Source organism: Lytechinus variegatus, chromosome 14, assembly GCF_018143015.1.
Source record: "Lytechinus variegatus isolate NC3 chromosome 14, Lvar_3.0, whole genome shotgun sequence".
Classification (NCBI taxonomy): Eukaryota; Metazoa; Echinodermata; class Echinoidea; order Temnopleuroida; family Toxopneustidae; genus Lytechinus; species Lytechinus variegatus.
The window spans coordinates 11,439,858-11,458,282 of record NC_054753.1 but is presented as its reverse complement, the minus strand read 5'-3'; the positions used below and the strand labels follow the sequence as shown (position 1 = coordinate 11,458,282).

Sequence of the window (18,425 nt, the reverse complement as noted above, 5' to 3'; positions counted from 1 at the left end):
ATAAGCAAAAGAATAATCATTAACTCATATTTAATCCAATACTCTTTGCAATAGTAATGATCCAATTAAAGAATTAATAGTTTTCTGAAACTCTATTTGAGTATGCTTTCTATATGAACCTGATGGATTGATATTGAATTCATTACATGTTTCCATCCTAAGCTGTTATGGCATACTCTACTGAACATTTAACTTTGTTTGAGCTTTGAGGTTTTTTCACCCCAGCATCAATATGCTTCCAAATATATCAGTATACAATACTATGGTTGTGAAACAACATATGCTCCAGATACTGTACTTTGTGTTGGGCGATTCAACAAATTTTTAGTTTCAATATCAATGGGAAAAAATGTCAAAAGATTCAATAGGAGACCAAACAGTTGAAATCATTGAAGTATATGGATCTTTCAAAATATTTTATCATGGGTTTTTAAAAAAAATCAAAATTCATGGCAGCGCAGCGGATGCCCTGTTGACTGGTCTCAATGCCCATCTTTTTACCCAATAGATTTGCCATGCCATTTTTTTATTTTCCCATTTGAGCTGTAATATAGAAATGTGCCTTATGAAAAAGCAGTTTACCCTAACAATATTGAAATTCAAGGCCTGAATAACAAGCATCAATATGCATCAACATTGAAGCACCAATATTTGAAAAGTTTAATGTTGACCTTACCAAGAATTCTGCTTTTCCTTTTTCCACTACTCTATGATCGACAGGGGAGGGAGGGGTGACTCCGAGATCTCATCTCCTGTCATCTCGCTAGGGGCTATCGTCGTTTCAGCAGCTGGTGAAAAAGTACAGAATTGATATTATCTTATTATCAAATAAGGCAAATATGATCTCAATATCTTTGACAAGTCTTAATTGGTAATAGCCTACATTATATCAAGTTGTGTTGGTATATTTTTCCACAATTGGTAACAAAAAAGTAAAATTATGGTATCAACTCAGGTTGATGAAAATTTGATATAATATGCAAATTCACTTATCAACTGAGGTAGCTCTAAATACCTCAGATTTCCTATACATACTTCTTATCTTAAAAAGAACATTACAAAATTATACCCATTGGTGTCAATCAGTTGCAATTAGGACAAAATGTCATTATCTCTAAGCTACTAGGACACTGTGTTCATGTAATAGTGGTATAAACTAAGCCTGAGTCGAATCGATTTTAAAATCGGTGTTCGATCGATGTCATCGAACACCGGTGCAGATTTTGCAAAATCGGTGCATCGAAAAAAAAAAAAAACGTCGGCCGGCCGATTCGTTTGGTTTACACAATCAATCATCAAAATATCTACCACTTACTTGATTTCTATTGCCCCCAAAATGAAACCGATTGAGTAATTATGATGCTATTCACCATTAATTTGAAGTTTATTTCGATCATAGTTCGAGTCTTACTCGTCTGCTCGTGCCGAGATAATTTATGCACGATGAATTCATGAATGGAAGTCATGGCCATCAATCGTGCATGCGCACTACTGTTCTTTAATCAAACCAGAAAATGGCCGGAAATTGACGCGATCAACGTAAAATAAATCTTGCTTTCATGAACAATATTAATATCATGACCATAGAACATTATTTAATCGTAATATTTAACAATAATTTGCATATGATAATCATTAATATGAATTTAGAGCTTGATGTGAAACGTTTGTATTTTGTTTCAATTTTCAATGGCGGGCATCTCATGACGATCGACTTGACTTCTTGAGTCGAGCTAGTGCACTTGTCTAAAAAAAATAATCATCACGTCAGGATTGATTCTCGAACATTGTCTACATGCAAAAACTCTGTTCAAGTTCGTAATATCACCATATAATAACATTTTACATGACAAAACAGAGAAAATTGCGTTTGATTTTTTTTCCCATCAATTTGAAGCTAGTTTGTGCCCAACTTTGGGCTCTGATTTCATGAATGGGAAAATATGTCATACGTCATCGAACACGCATGCGCATTGTGCTTATTTTCTCGGAGCTTGGAGGAGACGTCCAGAAATGGAATCATAGAAATAATCCCAGTATTAATTCTTCCATATGAACATAACATACTTTGCTGACATCGTCAATATTCTTAGTATGACCATAAAATCTTGTTAAATCGTAATAATTTAGATGAATTTAGGGCTCGATTCGAACCATTCGTATTTATTTTGATCGCATATGCTCAATTGCGCCTGAAAAACTGGATTGTCATCAGGATTAATTCTCGAACATCGTCATAACTCATATTCCACAATCTTTCCTCACAATCGTTATATCAGCATTGAATAGCAATTCAAATGCCATCCAGAGAAAATTACGTATTTATTCCCATAAATTTATTTGGAGCTCATTTTGGATCCAACTACACAATCTCAGGCAAGTTACAGCGCTCTCCGTTGATTGCACTTGTTTGCTGGCGCTGACGTCAAGCACGCCTGTCGTTTCGGGAGAGTGAGTGTACCGAGCTGCGGACGAGGCTGGTGAATGGACTGCGAATGCTAGTTGACCGAAAATCATTTGGATCGACTCTGCGTGATTCATGTCTTTATTATTGTTTCATTTTAAACTTATATGTTGTCATCTGCAAATATCATTGTTGAAGATATTTTGGGAAGAATTCTGCTTTGGTCCCCGGCATTTTTTTGTGTGTTTTGTGATCATGAAAAATACAAACGAACTTTGCTCTGTCATCTGCTTGTGCAACGCTCACCCGGCCAACGCCAGCGCAGACCATCAGTGCGTATAGTGCATCTATATGCAAAGCGCATCGCAACGACGCAAAAACAAGACTAAATTTTCCCCGCCTTCAATATTCGATGCATCGATTTTCGATCGAATTAGAGCTGTCGAACACCGGTTTTCAAAATAATCGATATGACTCAGGCTTAGTATAAACTGTTTTGCTCAATAACTTCACAATTTCATAAATATCAAGTCTAAATGGCACAAAAATTCCAGAAACTGTATGGTCTCAATACAAATTTATATAAAGCCAACAAACAACAAATCGTATAATTATTATATTTCACAATTCGTCACACGTACCACGACCCGCCCTCTCTGCGCACTTCGATACGAAAGTTAGTTTCGCAGAAAACGCATTTAAAGAAAAGCTGTTTTAAAACCAGCAATAAGTGCACCTTCAAGAAAAGCAAATTATTTGCCAGTGCCTTCGTTCGACAGTTTAGGTTCCAAAGTTTCATCCCGTATCTTTTTATTTTCTTGAAGTGAATTATTTACGCCACAGTGGGCATCGTAACAGAGAGGATGGTTCGTGGTGAAATCGCGAGGCGCGATAGCGCACTGTATCTATTCCACAAGGACGGTTCGTGGTGCGTGCGACGAATTGTTATGAATTAGTTATGCTGATATGTCAGCATAACTGAAGTTCTGCCCCAACTTTGTGGAAAGACACATACACATAATGTACAGCATGAACATATGTATCAAAGCTATTTAAGATGATGCAAGGGATACAGTTGGGGCTTGTACTTCCAAGCCACAAGGCTGCTGGAGAAAGCCTTCTCCATAGACTTTGTACAGGTGATTGTGCCTAGGCCAGTAAATTGTGGCCTGGCTCTGGTCTTACAAAGTGCTGTGATCCATTTGATCAACCTCAACTGTATGGATATCCATCAATGTCATAATTTTCTTTTCATGAAATTTACACAATGTCTTCTTGTAAACAAAGAGGAACACTCAGTTGCCAAGACAAATGATGAATGTATGATATACATATCTAGAATTTTTTTAACAAACAAGCATAATAGATGTTGGCAGCGCTGGCTTTCCATAGTTGTGGTTGATCCGATCAATTGCATCCCTTTTGTGAGACAGAGCCCTGGCGGGTGTTTCATAAAGCTGATCGTAAGTTAAGAGCGACTTTAAGAATGACTGGTGATCCTTTCTTATGGTAAATGGTACACACCATTGGCGATGATTTAGCACGCAAGAAAGGATCACCAGTCGTTCTTAAAGTCGCTGTTAACTTACGAACAGCTTTATGAAACGGCCCCTGGACTTCATCGCGGAATGATGCATACCTGTACTAGGCGGTATCTCAGTGCTTGGTGCAACCTCTGGTCCAAGCTCCGCCTCTCCTTCCCCGTCCTCTTCTAACGTTACACTGACATTATCTGCAGTCATGGCATCCGTTACCACAGTCAGCGCATCTGTGGCAGCAGTTGAAGGCTTTAAGACAGATTCTGATAACTTCTCTTTCAGATTGTCGTAGTCCGTGAGGGGGTAGGCTACAACCTCGTAACCACTTCAAGAAGGAGATAAAAAGAAAGAAATAGTTTAGGAGACCTTATCAATTTCATAAAATCATCAGGAGCATTATCATAGGTGGGGTTGGACAAAATTTGGGCTAATCATACCAAAGTGGCTTTTGGCATCCTTCTGGGTAACCACCACCTGGGTGGATACTGGAAAAGAGAGTAGATTAACACCTTGCCAAAAGATGCTAGACCAGAGAGGGATTTGGACACAGGACCCTCTGATTATAAGATGAGAGTCACAACTATTACACCCCCCCACCCGGAACTACAAAAGATGGAGTCTTACTATGGTGTTGGGATGGGTATTTCTTCCATCTCTTCTATGAGATCAAAGAGCGGCATTCCCTGGTTAGGGACGTAGTGCTTGAAACCTGCTGATACCCTCAGCCGACGGTTCTGCTCGCAGTCGACGACCTCGCCATCGGCCGTCCTGACCTCCACCTCAATGGTGAAAGGCTGGCCCTGCTGGAGCTCGATGATCTGTTCACCGAGGATCACGATCTCGGCTGCTTCTTCTGTAAGAGCACAAACAAAACATTTAAAGCAAATGCAAACCAGCAGCCTTATAGCACCATCTCAAATCCTCAACAAATCCAATCTGGTGAGGTTTTTAACCCATAATCCAACATTCTGAGCTGTGTAGTCTTGAAATACAGGCCCACTTGAATGATAGCACTCCAATTCACTACTCAAGCATTTACACTGCAATAGTTAAGTTACCATGCAGCTAAGGCCCCAATTCCACAGAATGGAGACCATTGAAAGACCACTGAAAGACTTAAAATTGGTGAGGTCTTACAGCAGTCTTCAAGATCACTGAAATTTGTCATCTCTGTGGAATGGCTCAGAAAACCCCTAAAAGAACTCTGAAAGACTGATGGATATTTCTTGTCTTACTGGTCTTAGACTAGTCCTTTAGAGATCTTTCAGTGGTCTTTCAGAGATCTTTTATGCAACAAGTAATCTTTCAGAATTCTTTCCATGGACTCTGCCTGGTCTTTCAATGGTCTTTCAATGATCTCTCATGAGTCTTACGGTGCTCTCCGCAAAAATCTTGAGAGACTGCCGAAAGATCATTGAAAGACTATGAAGACTTTTGAAAGTTCATCGAAAAACCTCTGAAAGACCACTGAAAGACCATTTTCCTGTAAGACCATTGTAAGATTGTTTTGAACTGTTTCAAACAGTTTTGGAGCCCATAAAGACCACAAAGGCCACTGAAAGATTGGTAAGGACACGTGTAAGACCTCAAAGACCATTGCAGGTTCATTGAGAGACCTCTGAAAGATCAACCAAAATTCATGGTCTTTCAAAGGTCTTTCAGCAGTCTTGTTCTCTGTGGAATGGGGGTTTAAACAAATACTTTTCCACTTAAAATATTTTAATTTCTCTACATGTACAAAAAATAATATTATAGGCTATTTTATTCTCTGTATTATGAATAGATTTCTCAAAAGGTATGTTTTAAGACTAGCTATTTATAACACAATGTTGGTCATTTCGTTCCTCCTTCAAGAATTTTTCAAAAGTGGTATTAGATCTACGTCCTTCAGGAAAACTGCTAATGTCACACATCTGAGCATTGAAACCCTACACAAGAGTTTTTTTTTAAGTATTTTTATTCATTTTTATTTTTTGCCAGACATCTGCACACATGTTTGCGTTGCCAATAACTTACATGCAGATTTACTGGTTTTTTTTTGTTTTTTTTATATATCTTAACATATTCACAAGTTAATATACAAACACAACATGTATACAGAACTGCCAACATACCGGTATATGATATAACAAAAAAAAACTTATGCACTATAATAAACTGACAATGCACAAGAACACAAACATTTAAGAGTAAGTTGTGTAAATAGGAGAAGCACACTAACTGATAAAAAACATGTGTGGTACAGAAATACCAAAGAATCAGGACTGAGTCTGAGGCCTCGTAGTTTCAAATGAAAAAGACCATTTTTTAAAGTGAATACCAATTTATTTGTTTTCTCGGCTATTTTATATTTTTACTGTTGATCCTCATTCCTTGAGTAGTGGATCTATTGCGTTCCTAAAAACTAGGTGTTCAGGGGTGTGAGTGGTCACAAATAAAAAGATCTGAAAAAAGCCGAGGAGTGGTGAAGAAGTCTGAAATAGAACATGCTCCCATTCTTTTTGTACAGAGGAAAGCAAAAAAAAAAGCTGAAATTTAGCTAAAAAGAAAATCTGAAATCAGATAAAAATCTGAACTCTCACACCCTGGGTGTTAGTCTTACGTGTGATATGGGAACCTAAAATGGACTTACTATTGAATGCAAGCCTGTAAGAGTAACTTACGTGCGGGTTTATCGTTAATCCACATTCCTTCATAGACCATCCTGAACAGTGAATCATGGTCCCTTGGCCATTAAACATATCATTCCTCCATTGACCCTGTTAGAAATTCAAGAAATTAAAAACATTCATTTACAAACTGTGTCTGGGCCGATAAAACCTTGTACCTCAAAATTTGAACATTTTGAGGGAAGCTTAGAAAAAGCTGTATTTCACAACTATGTCAATGGTGATGAAAACATTCTTCTGATACCTGACAAGAACTCTGTCTAGGAAGAAGAAGGCTGCTACCCATGCTTTTATTCTAAAATCAAGCTTTACTCCGAGATGTTATAAATTTTTTTTTTTTTAGATACAAGGTTTACACAAAGTTTTAACAGTCCAGAGATGAAATGCTGATTTCTTTCAATTATTTTGCCACTTGGTCCACACCCACTCTGCCTACTTTCACTTTGGTCTAATCCCACACGGTCTCATCCTAGTTTTTTTACAGCCAGCTTGTCTAATAACCGGTTGGTCTAATTGCCATTTAGCCCATTCACCACTTTGTCTAATTCCCAGTTAAAGTACAAGTCCACCCCAACAAAAACTTGATTTAAAAAAGAGAAAAATTCAACAAGCATAACAATAACAATTTCATCAAAATCGGATGTAAAATACGAAAGTTAAGACATTTCAAATTTTCGCTTCATGTCACAAAACAGTTAATATAAACGAGCTAGTTACATCCAAATGAGAGTCGATGATGTCACTCACTCACTATTTCTTTTGTATTTTATTATATGAAATATTTCAATTTCTCGTCATTGTCATGTGAAATGAAGTTTCATTCCTCCCTGAACACGTGGAATTCCATTGTTTTAACATTTTGTGCTTCAGGCAAGGAGGTCCTAATCGTCAAATTCGTAAAAATTGAAATATTGTATAATTCAAACAATAAAAAACAAAAGAAATAATGAGTGAGTGACATCATTAATTCTCTCATATGGATGTAACCGGCTCGTTCATATAACTATTTTGATGAAAATAAGCGAAACTTTGAAATGTCATAACTTTCTTATTTTACATCAGATTTTGATGAAATTTTCAGCATTGAGCTTGTCTGATTTTTCTCTATTGATTTAAATCAACACTTTGCTGAGGTGGACTTGACCTTTAAGCTATACCCATTTTGTCTAATATCCACTTGGGTCTAAAGCCCAGCACATATTATGCGATGCGATTGCACCAAGATCCGGTGGGTGTTTTATGAAAGTTGTCAGCACTGACTAAATTGTCAGTGCTGACAATTTCAGTGTAATCCTTGATTTTGATTGGCTGAAAAGCACTGGCTCTGATTGTTACTATGGTAACTGTCAGAGAAAAAAAATTGTCAGTGCTGAAAACTTTCATGAAATGGTCCCCAGACTGCAAAAAATCAGTGTGCCAACCTACAACGTGCTGCAGCTGCAACGGCTTTTTTGTAGCAAGATCGCAGATTAAATCTCAGACATTTGACACGTCAAATCTTTCTGCGAACTTGCTAATTTCAGCCAATCAGATTTGTCCTATACGAAGATGTCGTGGCCATTTTGCTGCAATGCTGCAGCGCAGACAAAATATGCACAAATGAAGAGATGGACTAAATAAGCACAAAAGAGGTGCCATGAGATGGAGTGCCCTGCAGAGCTGCTGCAATATGTGCACTGACCTGTCATGCGATTGCACTGATATGCGATCGGCAACTTTGTTCCAATCACATATTTATGTAAACACGGCCCACAGTGTGAGCTGGCCTTGACACCACTCAGTGTATTATAATTAGACAAACTGTTTGTGAAATAATTTGTGCATCGTAAGTAGGAGAAGTGGAAATTAGACCATTCTAGGCCCAATTGGGTACGAGAAAAGTTAATGGTTGAAACAAATAGGAATAACACCAAATTTATGGAAGACCCACCCAGAGGAGATAAACCACTGTGTGTACTTACATCGTATATTGTTCCATCATTGCATCGTAATTCCCCACTTCCCTGTCTTCTGTCCATTATCCAATCACCAACGTATTGATCTTTATTTCTGATATGACATAAATAAATGAAGAAAAATTCACGAAATCATACAAAATCAGTATTTTTTTTTTAAATAGACTGGTATATCATTACCTTCTCATTAGTGTATACTTCTTCTACTTAAAAATGGCAAAGATGAATGACACTTTTTAGTATTCCTGAAATAAGTTTATTTGGCTTTGGGTGGTCCTTTGAGTGGCTTTGTGCCTGTAACTCTCACTCCGTCCCCCCCCCCAAAAAAAAGTGACTTTAAAGTTTTATTTTATAGCCTGCAACATGTAAGTAATACAATTCTAGAAAAATATTCATCTCTTCCATAGTCAATTTCTATTCATTACTTTACTTTTACCATTTGTATACACTTTGAGCATCTCTTGTAATGTACATGTATTGCTATAGAACCATAATCTAGATTAATAGAACATGAAGCACTTATTCCATACTTACACATATGTTTGCGACCCTTCACCATGCCTGATGTTGTTATGAAAAGACCCTTCATAGTGAGTTCCATCTGAAAGCTTTAATACACCATGACCTGAACAAATAGGGTAAACAAACAAAATTATGCTTAGCATACCAGAGAGAGACTAATTGATGAGGATAAATAATATGCCGGGTAATAATAACATAATCATTTCAAGCACAGCCCGTTGGGAGGACAGTTTTTGGAACTGAACTGGCTACCCAAGGTAAAATATAAAATATTATTAATATCATTACATGTCATTTTTACAGCAACATGTACTTGCATATCAACAAGAGGAACCACACAGATTTAATCTCTACTTAATATAAAGTTTTAATAATACCAATAATAATATAGGATTTGTATAGCACACGTATCCACCTCGCTAGATGCTCAAGGCACTCCTACATGTATATTACCCTGGCTAAGCTAGTCTACCAATTCTGTGCGCACAGCTTTTTGAGGAATTACTTCCTGCCGGTACCCATTTACCTCACCTTTTAAAGTTTTCATAACTTTGTAAAATTTCAATGAAACTATCTTGACAACTGAAATTCTTAAAATGAACAAACAGAAGATGCTTTATACCTTGTCTCCTGTTGTGTTGCCACTCCCCTTCATAAGACCCACCGAGACCATAGTTCATGACCCCGTGGCCATGGAGCTCTCCATTGTAGAACTGGCCAGAATAGGTGTTCCGTGAGGTTGCCCATTTCCTGAAGCCGTGACCTTCGATTTCCCCATTGATGAACTCTCCTTCATAATAGCTACCGTCACTCATTAGAAGTTTCCCATGCCCTACAACAATGAGGACAGAGATTTGGTACCATTAAAAATCAGAGTACATTATTGGGTCATTGCAAAAAAAAACATGCGACAATTGCAACTCTATTTTCAGTTCCTAAATTAATCACATGTCTTGCAATTAATTTAAAATTTTTGATTAATTGCTTGTCTGCTTCTTGAAACAAGGAGCGTAATCTAATTTGCTAGTCAAAATTGATATATCACTTGTAAAATTGCAACAGAATATTTTCAATTGATTGCAAATATTTCCTTGCAACACCCCTGACCCAATCTCATCTTTTCTTGAACTGGGAAGTGTTTCATGAGGGATTTCTTCAATTAATTTCATAATTTAATTTGCTCTCGACCAACCAGATGCAAGGAATTCAGTAGCTTTTAACAGTGGTCAGAAAAATCTTCTGAATTTTGGTCACATGAAACACTCCCTTGGTGATGAAACACTCCCTTGGTGTCCCTTAAAAAACCAACTTGCAAAACCAGTTTAAAAGATCTCTTTGCTAGTGTCCTCATCACAATCTCCTGAACTGGTTTCATAACCCACTTGAAGTAAAGCAGTCCTGGGGGGTGTTTCACAAAGATTTAAGTATGACTTAGAGTCGCACTTAAATGTCTAGTTGCGCACAGTATAAAAGGCATGACAGCATTGGCCAGATCATGCCAAGAGGACGCGCACTACTGCGTATTGATCAATAAGATTGCGCGTTGCATATCATGTACGCGTCGACATTTAAGTGCGACCTACTGTAAGTCATAATTAAATCTTTGTGAAACACCCCCCAGATGCTATAGAAATGCTCTCAGTGTGGTCACATGATTCACATGAAATTTTAAACTGCACCAATAACTGTTAAGACATGTATGTATGTGTGGTGAATTACATTTTGGAATGTAAGTGAATGTAACTGAACTGACTCCTTGTTTCAACAATTAAAAGAGGTACACCAGGCTGAATAAAATAGAGTAAAATTCATCAGGTAAAATTTTGAAAATTTCACTGAAATCTGATAAGAAATAATGAGGTTATAAATTTAAAATTATAGCAATACATCGTATTTTGTAAAAAAAAAGTGATTTGCAGGTTTTCATGAGTATTCATTGGGTGAGCTGATGATATCATGTCCCCACTCTATGTTAATACATGAAATCATAATTGCTTGCTTATAAGCATTCATGCTTTTTTTAGCACTCACGTAAAATAACACTACCATTTCATTTTATATTTTCATGCATGTACGTATGATATGTCTCCCTTTTAATAAAATCAGTTGCAGCAATGAATATCCAATGCATTAAAACAGTTATCAATCCAATAGTTTTAATTCTTGGAGGACAAAATTTAAATAAACACTATTTCATATTTAAAAGAAATTAAAAGAACAAGTGGAGATATGGCATGATAAATTTGCTCATTGAATATCAAGGAAGACCTGTCTAGAACTGCTACACCAAAATAAAGAAAATCTTTATAAACTTTGATATTTCTTGTCCACTTTTGATCAAATTATCAGTGTTTTGATTGTCTGATTTTGCTTCATCTGTTCAAGGCCTATCATTTTCTGCCTGGAGTACCCTTTTGATTTAATTAAATTACGACTGACTCACCATGTTTCTTGCCTTCTTTCCATTCTCCCTCATACTTGAAAAACTTGTTGCAATATTTATAGACTCCATACCCTATAAGGAAATTGATACTGATCATTCAAAACTGCACATCTCGGGGTCGTGTGGTCCAGTGGTTAGAGCATTGGACTCATAATCGCAAGGCTGTGAGTTCGAATCCCAACTCTGCCATTGTCTCCACTTTGATAAAAAGGCCCAAGAGTGATATCTGTCTATTACGTCAGCCACTATGACTGATTAACCTAGACGTAAAATGTTTCCAAGGTAATTGGTTTTATACCAGCTTGGCGTTTACCAGCAAAAAATGCTGTACTGCCGAGTTCCTACAGGAGTTACCACAAACAGAAACATTGCACAAGACACATAGCTAATGCAAGGCTCCACATTAACTTTTTTTGGTGGTGGCCCGTCGGGCCACCAAAACCTTCAAATAATTTTTTTTTGGTGGCCCACTAATAAGGTTTTGTGGCCCGAAAAATATAAAGAAAAACATTAATTAAAAATGAATAAAACAAACTGAAATATTCTGCAATCACTAACATGTACCACTATTCTTTGTACATCGTGTATGTAAATCGTGCTTGCTGTTATTTTACTTTGCTTATTTTGTGGTAATATATATTGTTCTATCATTGTAAATATGAAATGATTGAAAGAGAATAAAAGAATTGTATTGTTCCCAGGTTGTGTAGATTTTTAATCTCCGTATAGACACATACTCATAATGGTAAAGTAAATAAATAGTGCACATACATGTATCAAACTCAGATAGATTTACAAAACAATGATTTTTCCTTTCTTCCTTTTTGATTGTAAAACCTAGATTATGCAGGCCCCAAATCCAGTTTATTTTCTCTTTTCCAGCATATTATAGCAGGAGAAAATCACATGCTGCAGAATTAGAACAATGTGTAAAAGGGGGAAATAAACAAAAAAAATTTTTAGAATAGTATATTGAAAAAAGAAAACAAAAATTGTAAAAATGAATATGGTAAGTGAAATAAAACAAAAGAAAAAATGAAGAAAGAAAAAACAAAGAACAGGTCATAAAAAAAATTGAGAAAATACAAAAGAAAATTTAAGAAAAATAAATAAAACAAAATTATCAAAAAATTGGGAAAATTATTATTCAGTAGAAACATGTTCTTTAATCAGGCATTTTCAATGGGAATGGGTATAAATGGTTTAATCACTGAAAAAAATGAAAGAAAAAAATAAAATGGCAAAAGTTATCTGGAAAAAACAGTGAGAAAATTCCTTCCCTATATTTGACAAAATGATGGAAAAAAATCACATGTCATATCAATGAAATGCCTTCCCAAAGTATTTACTTCCTTAAGAGTGGTTTAAGAAGTCATTTGTAAACAAGAAAGAAAGAGCGGCCTATGTATTTTTTGCTCAAAGATAAACAGCTTCGAAATAAACCAAATATCAACATACATACAAATGCACATATGGGACTGTGATGTACTCACCTATGTGTTTTATGTGTATTAATGCATTTGGAAATCGGTCTTTTTGAGTCAAAAGAGGTCATAATTCCTCCTTTTAATGCTTGCAATTAATCAGGTTTCAGTAATATGGACTGTAGAAGGGCATTTCATTGGTGTTAAATGTGACTTTGACGTAGATTTCCAAAGCTCTGGGGAAGATTTCTTAGCAGTAACATTTCGTATCGCAGCTCCCTGGGTCTGAATAGTCTGCTCGTGCACAGCTAGCTGCATTGGTTTCATGCATGCAAAGCTCAGCCAGACAGCCGGCGCGGCCGGCTGAATAGTAGTTACTGTATGCTAGTGGTAGGCCTACATACTGTCATGACTATGCAATCTTTGTGTGTGTGTATTTGTGTGTAGATTAACAAAAAAGGCGCATGACGAATTGGCTTGCAATTTTAACTGTAGAAGGTTGATAAATGCATGCAAAATCGGGAGAAAAATTGCGCTACTTTGAAAATTATTGGTTGCCCGATTCGGGCCACCAAAACTTAACATTTTTTCAATAATGGTTGCCCAAGATGAATTTTTGGTGGTCCGGGCCACCGCTAATGTCGAGCCTTGGCTAATGTGCCTTGGTCCAAGGCTGAATGCAAACCCATCGAAAGTAATGAACCAGGTTGTTCAAAACGACAGCAGCCTGTCATGATTTTTTAGTTTGAATCACTGACAAAACAATTATTTCTATTTCTTTTGATTACAAAAACACAAAATAGGAGTAATCATTAAGTGTAAATTACATCTGAATGGTATGCGCCTTAAAGCACACTGTTTCATATATTCACAAGTTTAGAAAGTTTGTAAGATTCATTTTTTCTATATGTTCACCAAGAGCACCTCACAAAAATATTTTCAATTGCAAAGCAATGTAACAGAAAATGTTTATCAAACTGGACAAATACTATAGACCTGTGTCTCTCTCTGTAATCATACTGGTGTGCAGAATCCCAAACTTGTCCAACAATAGATACATGTAAGCCTACTCATTCATTCCAGCAAAAGAAATGCATTCTTCCCATACTTCAAGTTCAATTATCATTCATTTTCCATGGTATCTTAAGACAGCTTTGGAGCAGATGACTAGATTTTATGTGTTGCAGTGGCACAAAGAGCCAACAATTTAAAGGGGGCAGATATATGGCAGATGGAGCAAAATTTTCATTTTTGAAATCTAGGTCTATTTTAATACGAAATAAAATATTTTAGATAGGAATCTTAATTTTTATATTAATTTTTTTTTAATATTCAAAACAAAATTCACTTTTGATGCCAGTGGGTCGTATTACTGAACACTTTTCATAAACTCAATCATATTATTATTAAACACAATATTTTCTTCAAATGCATCAAACTTCCACCACGAATATACAGATACCTACAAAAAATAAAGATATAATTTTTTTCTGCTGTATTCAGCTTTCTTTTTGATATTGAGCTTCTGAAATTTACAAAATCTCTGATCAATTATTGAGCATGTGTTCTTTTTTTTTTTTAGAAATATAGTCTAGGCTTTGAAAATTTGTTTTTGGACCTTTTTCATCATCTTTCTATTAAAAATTACCTTTGGAAGGTTGTTGCAAAGAATTTAGCACATTTCCATTATTGAATTTGATTTTTTTTCTGATGCATAGGCCCTAAATGTGCGCGTTGCCGTTGTTCGGTAGGTAATACAATCACTCACTAGTGACTAACGTTAGGTAGTATTTTTTATTTCCTTTTCTTTCTTTCTCTCCTTTTAATTTTATTTCTTAGCTGGAATTGGGTCTTATTATTCTTGGAATTGTCTTGGTCATGAAAGTAAGTTTAGGAAGTCATCCCACCCTTTTTTCAATTCATCCACTGTTCTGTGATCACCAGGGGAGCGTTTCATCAATATTTTCATCCGACAAGTTGTCAGGTCTGACATCTTTCCATGATTTTGATTGGCTGAGAGGCACTGTTCCTATGGTAACTGTCGGATAACATAGGACTTGTCAGATAAAACGTATGACAAGTCCTTTCATGAAATGCTCCCAGGTAACACTACGGTACACAAGTGCCAGGTGTTTGTATGGACTTGACACAATATTTGCAGTGCGAGTGAGCCGTAGGCAGCCAGTGGTTGTGGTACATAGGGTACTACTAGTATAGTGAGTGATTGTATTACCGACCAGCCATGTATTACCGAACGCTCTCAAACCTTTGCAACATCCTTCCAAAGCCAAGGAAACTTGAATAGAAAAATGTTGAAAAACGATCAAAACACACAATTTCGAAGCCTTTATATCCTCAAAACAATAAAATATGGTCAAAAAAGCCCATCAGTGACTTTGTTGTTTTCCCAATTTTACCCATAGAAAACACGTTCGGTAATACGATACCTTTTTCGAGTGACCAAAATATTTTACTTGCGAAGCCGAAGAGAGGACCAATTGGAAGCTGATGTTGTAAAAATGAAAAACAATTTCAGCAAAATTTCTGCATATCTATATTTTGTAGGTATTTGTGTATTTATGGTGAAGTTTGGTGAATTTTATTGGAACAATGTGTTTGATAAGATCAAATTCATGAAGTGTTCGGTAATACAAACTACCTACTGGCACCACGCACACGCCATCGAAGTTTTACCCAGCATCGCGTCGGGTAGAAGCAAGTGGCGGACGGGGGCAGGGCAGGCCGCTCGACGGGCGGGCGCAGCGCAGGTGATCGAGCTGAGCTGAGCGGCCAGCGGGGTTGCGATTTGCAAGTCAAAATCAAATTTATCGTCATACTGGACATAACACAATAATTTTTCAGTCATCATATCGACCACACATCATCAAAATAAATATTCACATGGAACACACAAATAATGTTAGGGAAATTTAATTTACCGTGTCGCATTTGATTTCTGGTTTCGCCGATGTACCGCTGGCCTTTGGTCGACACGGACGCCATCGTCGCAAATGATTATTGAGTCGCATGAGAACAGTCTTCTAATTGGTTGATGCAAAGGCTGATTTTACTATTAGCCAATGAAATAAGTTTTACATTTGGACCAATTATACCTTGACGACAGTATACCACCTGTCGGCTGAAATTGCAATTCAAAGTTACCCTGGCCTGGCATTACCTCAAATTCCCCCTTCTGTCTTCTTTTCCACCCTTCCGCTGCTACCTGAGATACTTTGATTAGGGTGGGAGGGGAAGCTTGGGGAGGCTTTAAAGGGGTACTCCATGCTGAAAATAATATGATTTGAAAAGATAAAGAAAAATCAGACAAACAAAACGCTGCAAATTTTATTTACAAATCGGACAAGGAATTACAAAGTTTGGAACTTTAGATTTTAAAGTTTTTGTTTTTTCCGGTGAAACAGTTCTAGGCTTGTCTTCATGAATATTTCAATGAGCAAAATGATGATGTCATATCCCCACTTGTTCTTTTGTATTTTATTAAATGAAATTAGGTTTATTCATTAAACTAAAAAAAATGGATTGACAACTGATTTAGTGTATTACATATTCATTGCAACGACGTATTTTATTATAACATAACGGAGACATATCATTCTCACATGACTGTATAAAATAATGAAGCAATAATGATTTCATGTACATGTCATAAAAAAAGGAAAGTAGGGATGTGACATCATCAGGCCACTGAAGAATATTCATGATGACGTGCATATAACAATTTTCATATTATAATTCTAAACTTTTAAAATTCAAAAATTGTGACAAGTGGTAAGAGCAACTTTCCCATAGCCCATTATGTATTTACATATCAGGGATTTGTGGTTTTCTTCTAACTTAAGGTCAAGTCCACTCCCAACATTGTTGATTACAGTGGATAGAGGAAAATCAAACGAACATAACACTGTAAATTTCATCAAAATCGGATGTAAAATAAGAAAGTTATGACATTTTAAAGTTTTGCCTATTTTTAACAAAATAGCTATATGCACAACTCATTGATGTGCAAATGAGAGAGACGATGATGTCACTCACTCACTATTTCTTTTGTTTTTATTGTTTGAATTATACAACATTTCAATATTTACAGATTTGACAATGGGGACAAACTTGATTTAACCACAAACTGTTAAAATAATGGTAATTGCACGTGTTCAGGGAGGAATACATTTTTTTCACATGACGATGAGGAAAAAATCAGAATATTTCATAAAATGAAATACGAAAGAAATAGTGAGTGGGTGATGTAATCTGTCAGCTCGTTTGCATACCGACCAGGATGAACATATAACTGTTTTGTGAAATTAAGCAAAATTTTAAAATGTCATAACTTTCTTATTTTACAACCGATTTTGATGAAATTTTTAGTGTTGTGTTTGTTGTATTTTTCTCCTTTTATTCAAACCAAGTTTTTATTGGGGTCGACTTGTCCTTCACCCATTATCTTGATAAGTAATCAAACTCTAATGCATGCAGATATATATAATTTTTAACAATTTATAACTTTCTTATTGTTTTTCCGATATCGTTCAAACATTTTCAACTTTTCTGATTTCTTCCCCTATAAAAACAAATTTAATTTGGGTTGGATTCCCCTTAACATGTTCTAGTAGATAGTTAAGTCTCTTTGTAATCTTACAAACCAAAAAAGTTATACTAGAGCGACACATTTCCCTATGCCATTACACGACGAGTATATCCCCCCTCCCGGGGTAAGCCAACCAGAACTTTATTCAACATGTTCAACAGAGTTAACTCATCAGATGGACATTGGCCTTTAGTTAATAAAAACGAATACAAAAAATAATCAGGGGTGGAGTTGGGATTATGCCCCTCGCCAGATTTCGTGCTGGAAAAAGTAACAAAAAATTGTAATGATTATTATGATATCAAGTTCTCATGGCTATCCTCACTATTATTATCGTTCTTAAAATCATAGCATATTCAAGCCAGAATTTATGATTTTTTTGCTCGCTTCGCTCGCTCTTGTTTCATATATAACATGTATATAACGACAAGTTGGTATAGGGTATGTGTACACAGACTAAAATTGATATTATACATACTATACAGTGCGTCCCAGAAAAAAAGAAACCGAGATTTATCAATGATTTATCATAACTTAATCATAAAAACAATAGACAAATGACCTACCAACTTAAAGCTTATAGAATCTCCTCTTTCATCTGATACTTAGATTATTCCTCATTCACGCATGAGTGAGCAAAAAATTCTAAGAAAGGATGCCAATAAGTCATTTGGCGTGGGGTATCTGAATTTCAAAAGAAAATCACATGACTAAAAGTTCAATATCTGCTCTTTTTTCGATACCTTAATCACAGAAAATGGTCAAGAATTAAGAAAGTTTGATCTCGAAAAAATTCTTGTATGTCCATAATTTCCCGGTTCCCACAGAAGCTATCGCAAGCAAGGTAAAAGATTTAGTGCATGG

General features: G+C 36.1%; 1 protein-coding gene across 4 annotated transcripts in view; it reads right to left on the bottom strand.

Moving 5' to 3' along the window:
* The window catches only part of LOC121427363 (MORN repeat-containing protein 1-like), a 30,302-nt gene extending 14,300 nt beyond the window's left edge, over positions 1-16,002 (bottom strand). For 3 of the 4 annotated variants that reach the window (XR_005971685.1, XR_005971686.1, XR_005971687.1), the window contains exons 1-4: positions 6,606-6,669; positions 4,567-4,795; positions 4,044-4,267; positions 677-788 (exon numbers count right to left, since the gene is read on the bottom strand). Coding sequence is in view for 1 of the 4 variants with exons in the window: in XM_041623720.1 (XP_041479654.1) it covers positions 4,775-4,795; positions 6,606-6,701; positions 8,573-8,660; positions 9,101-9,191; positions 9,711-9,920; positions 11,532-11,603; positions 15,895-15,958 (642 nt within the window). In the remaining 3 variants the exon portion in view is untranslated. Of the gene's footprint in view, positions 1-676; positions 789-4,043; positions 4,268-4,566; positions 4,796-6,605; positions 6,702-8,572; positions 8,661-9,100; positions 9,192-9,710; positions 9,921-11,531; positions 11,604-15,894 lie in introns of those variants that run through there. The other variant, XM_041623720.1, reaches the window with a different exon arrangement.
* Between the last annotated feature and the right edge of the window lie 2,423 nt (positions 16,003-18,425).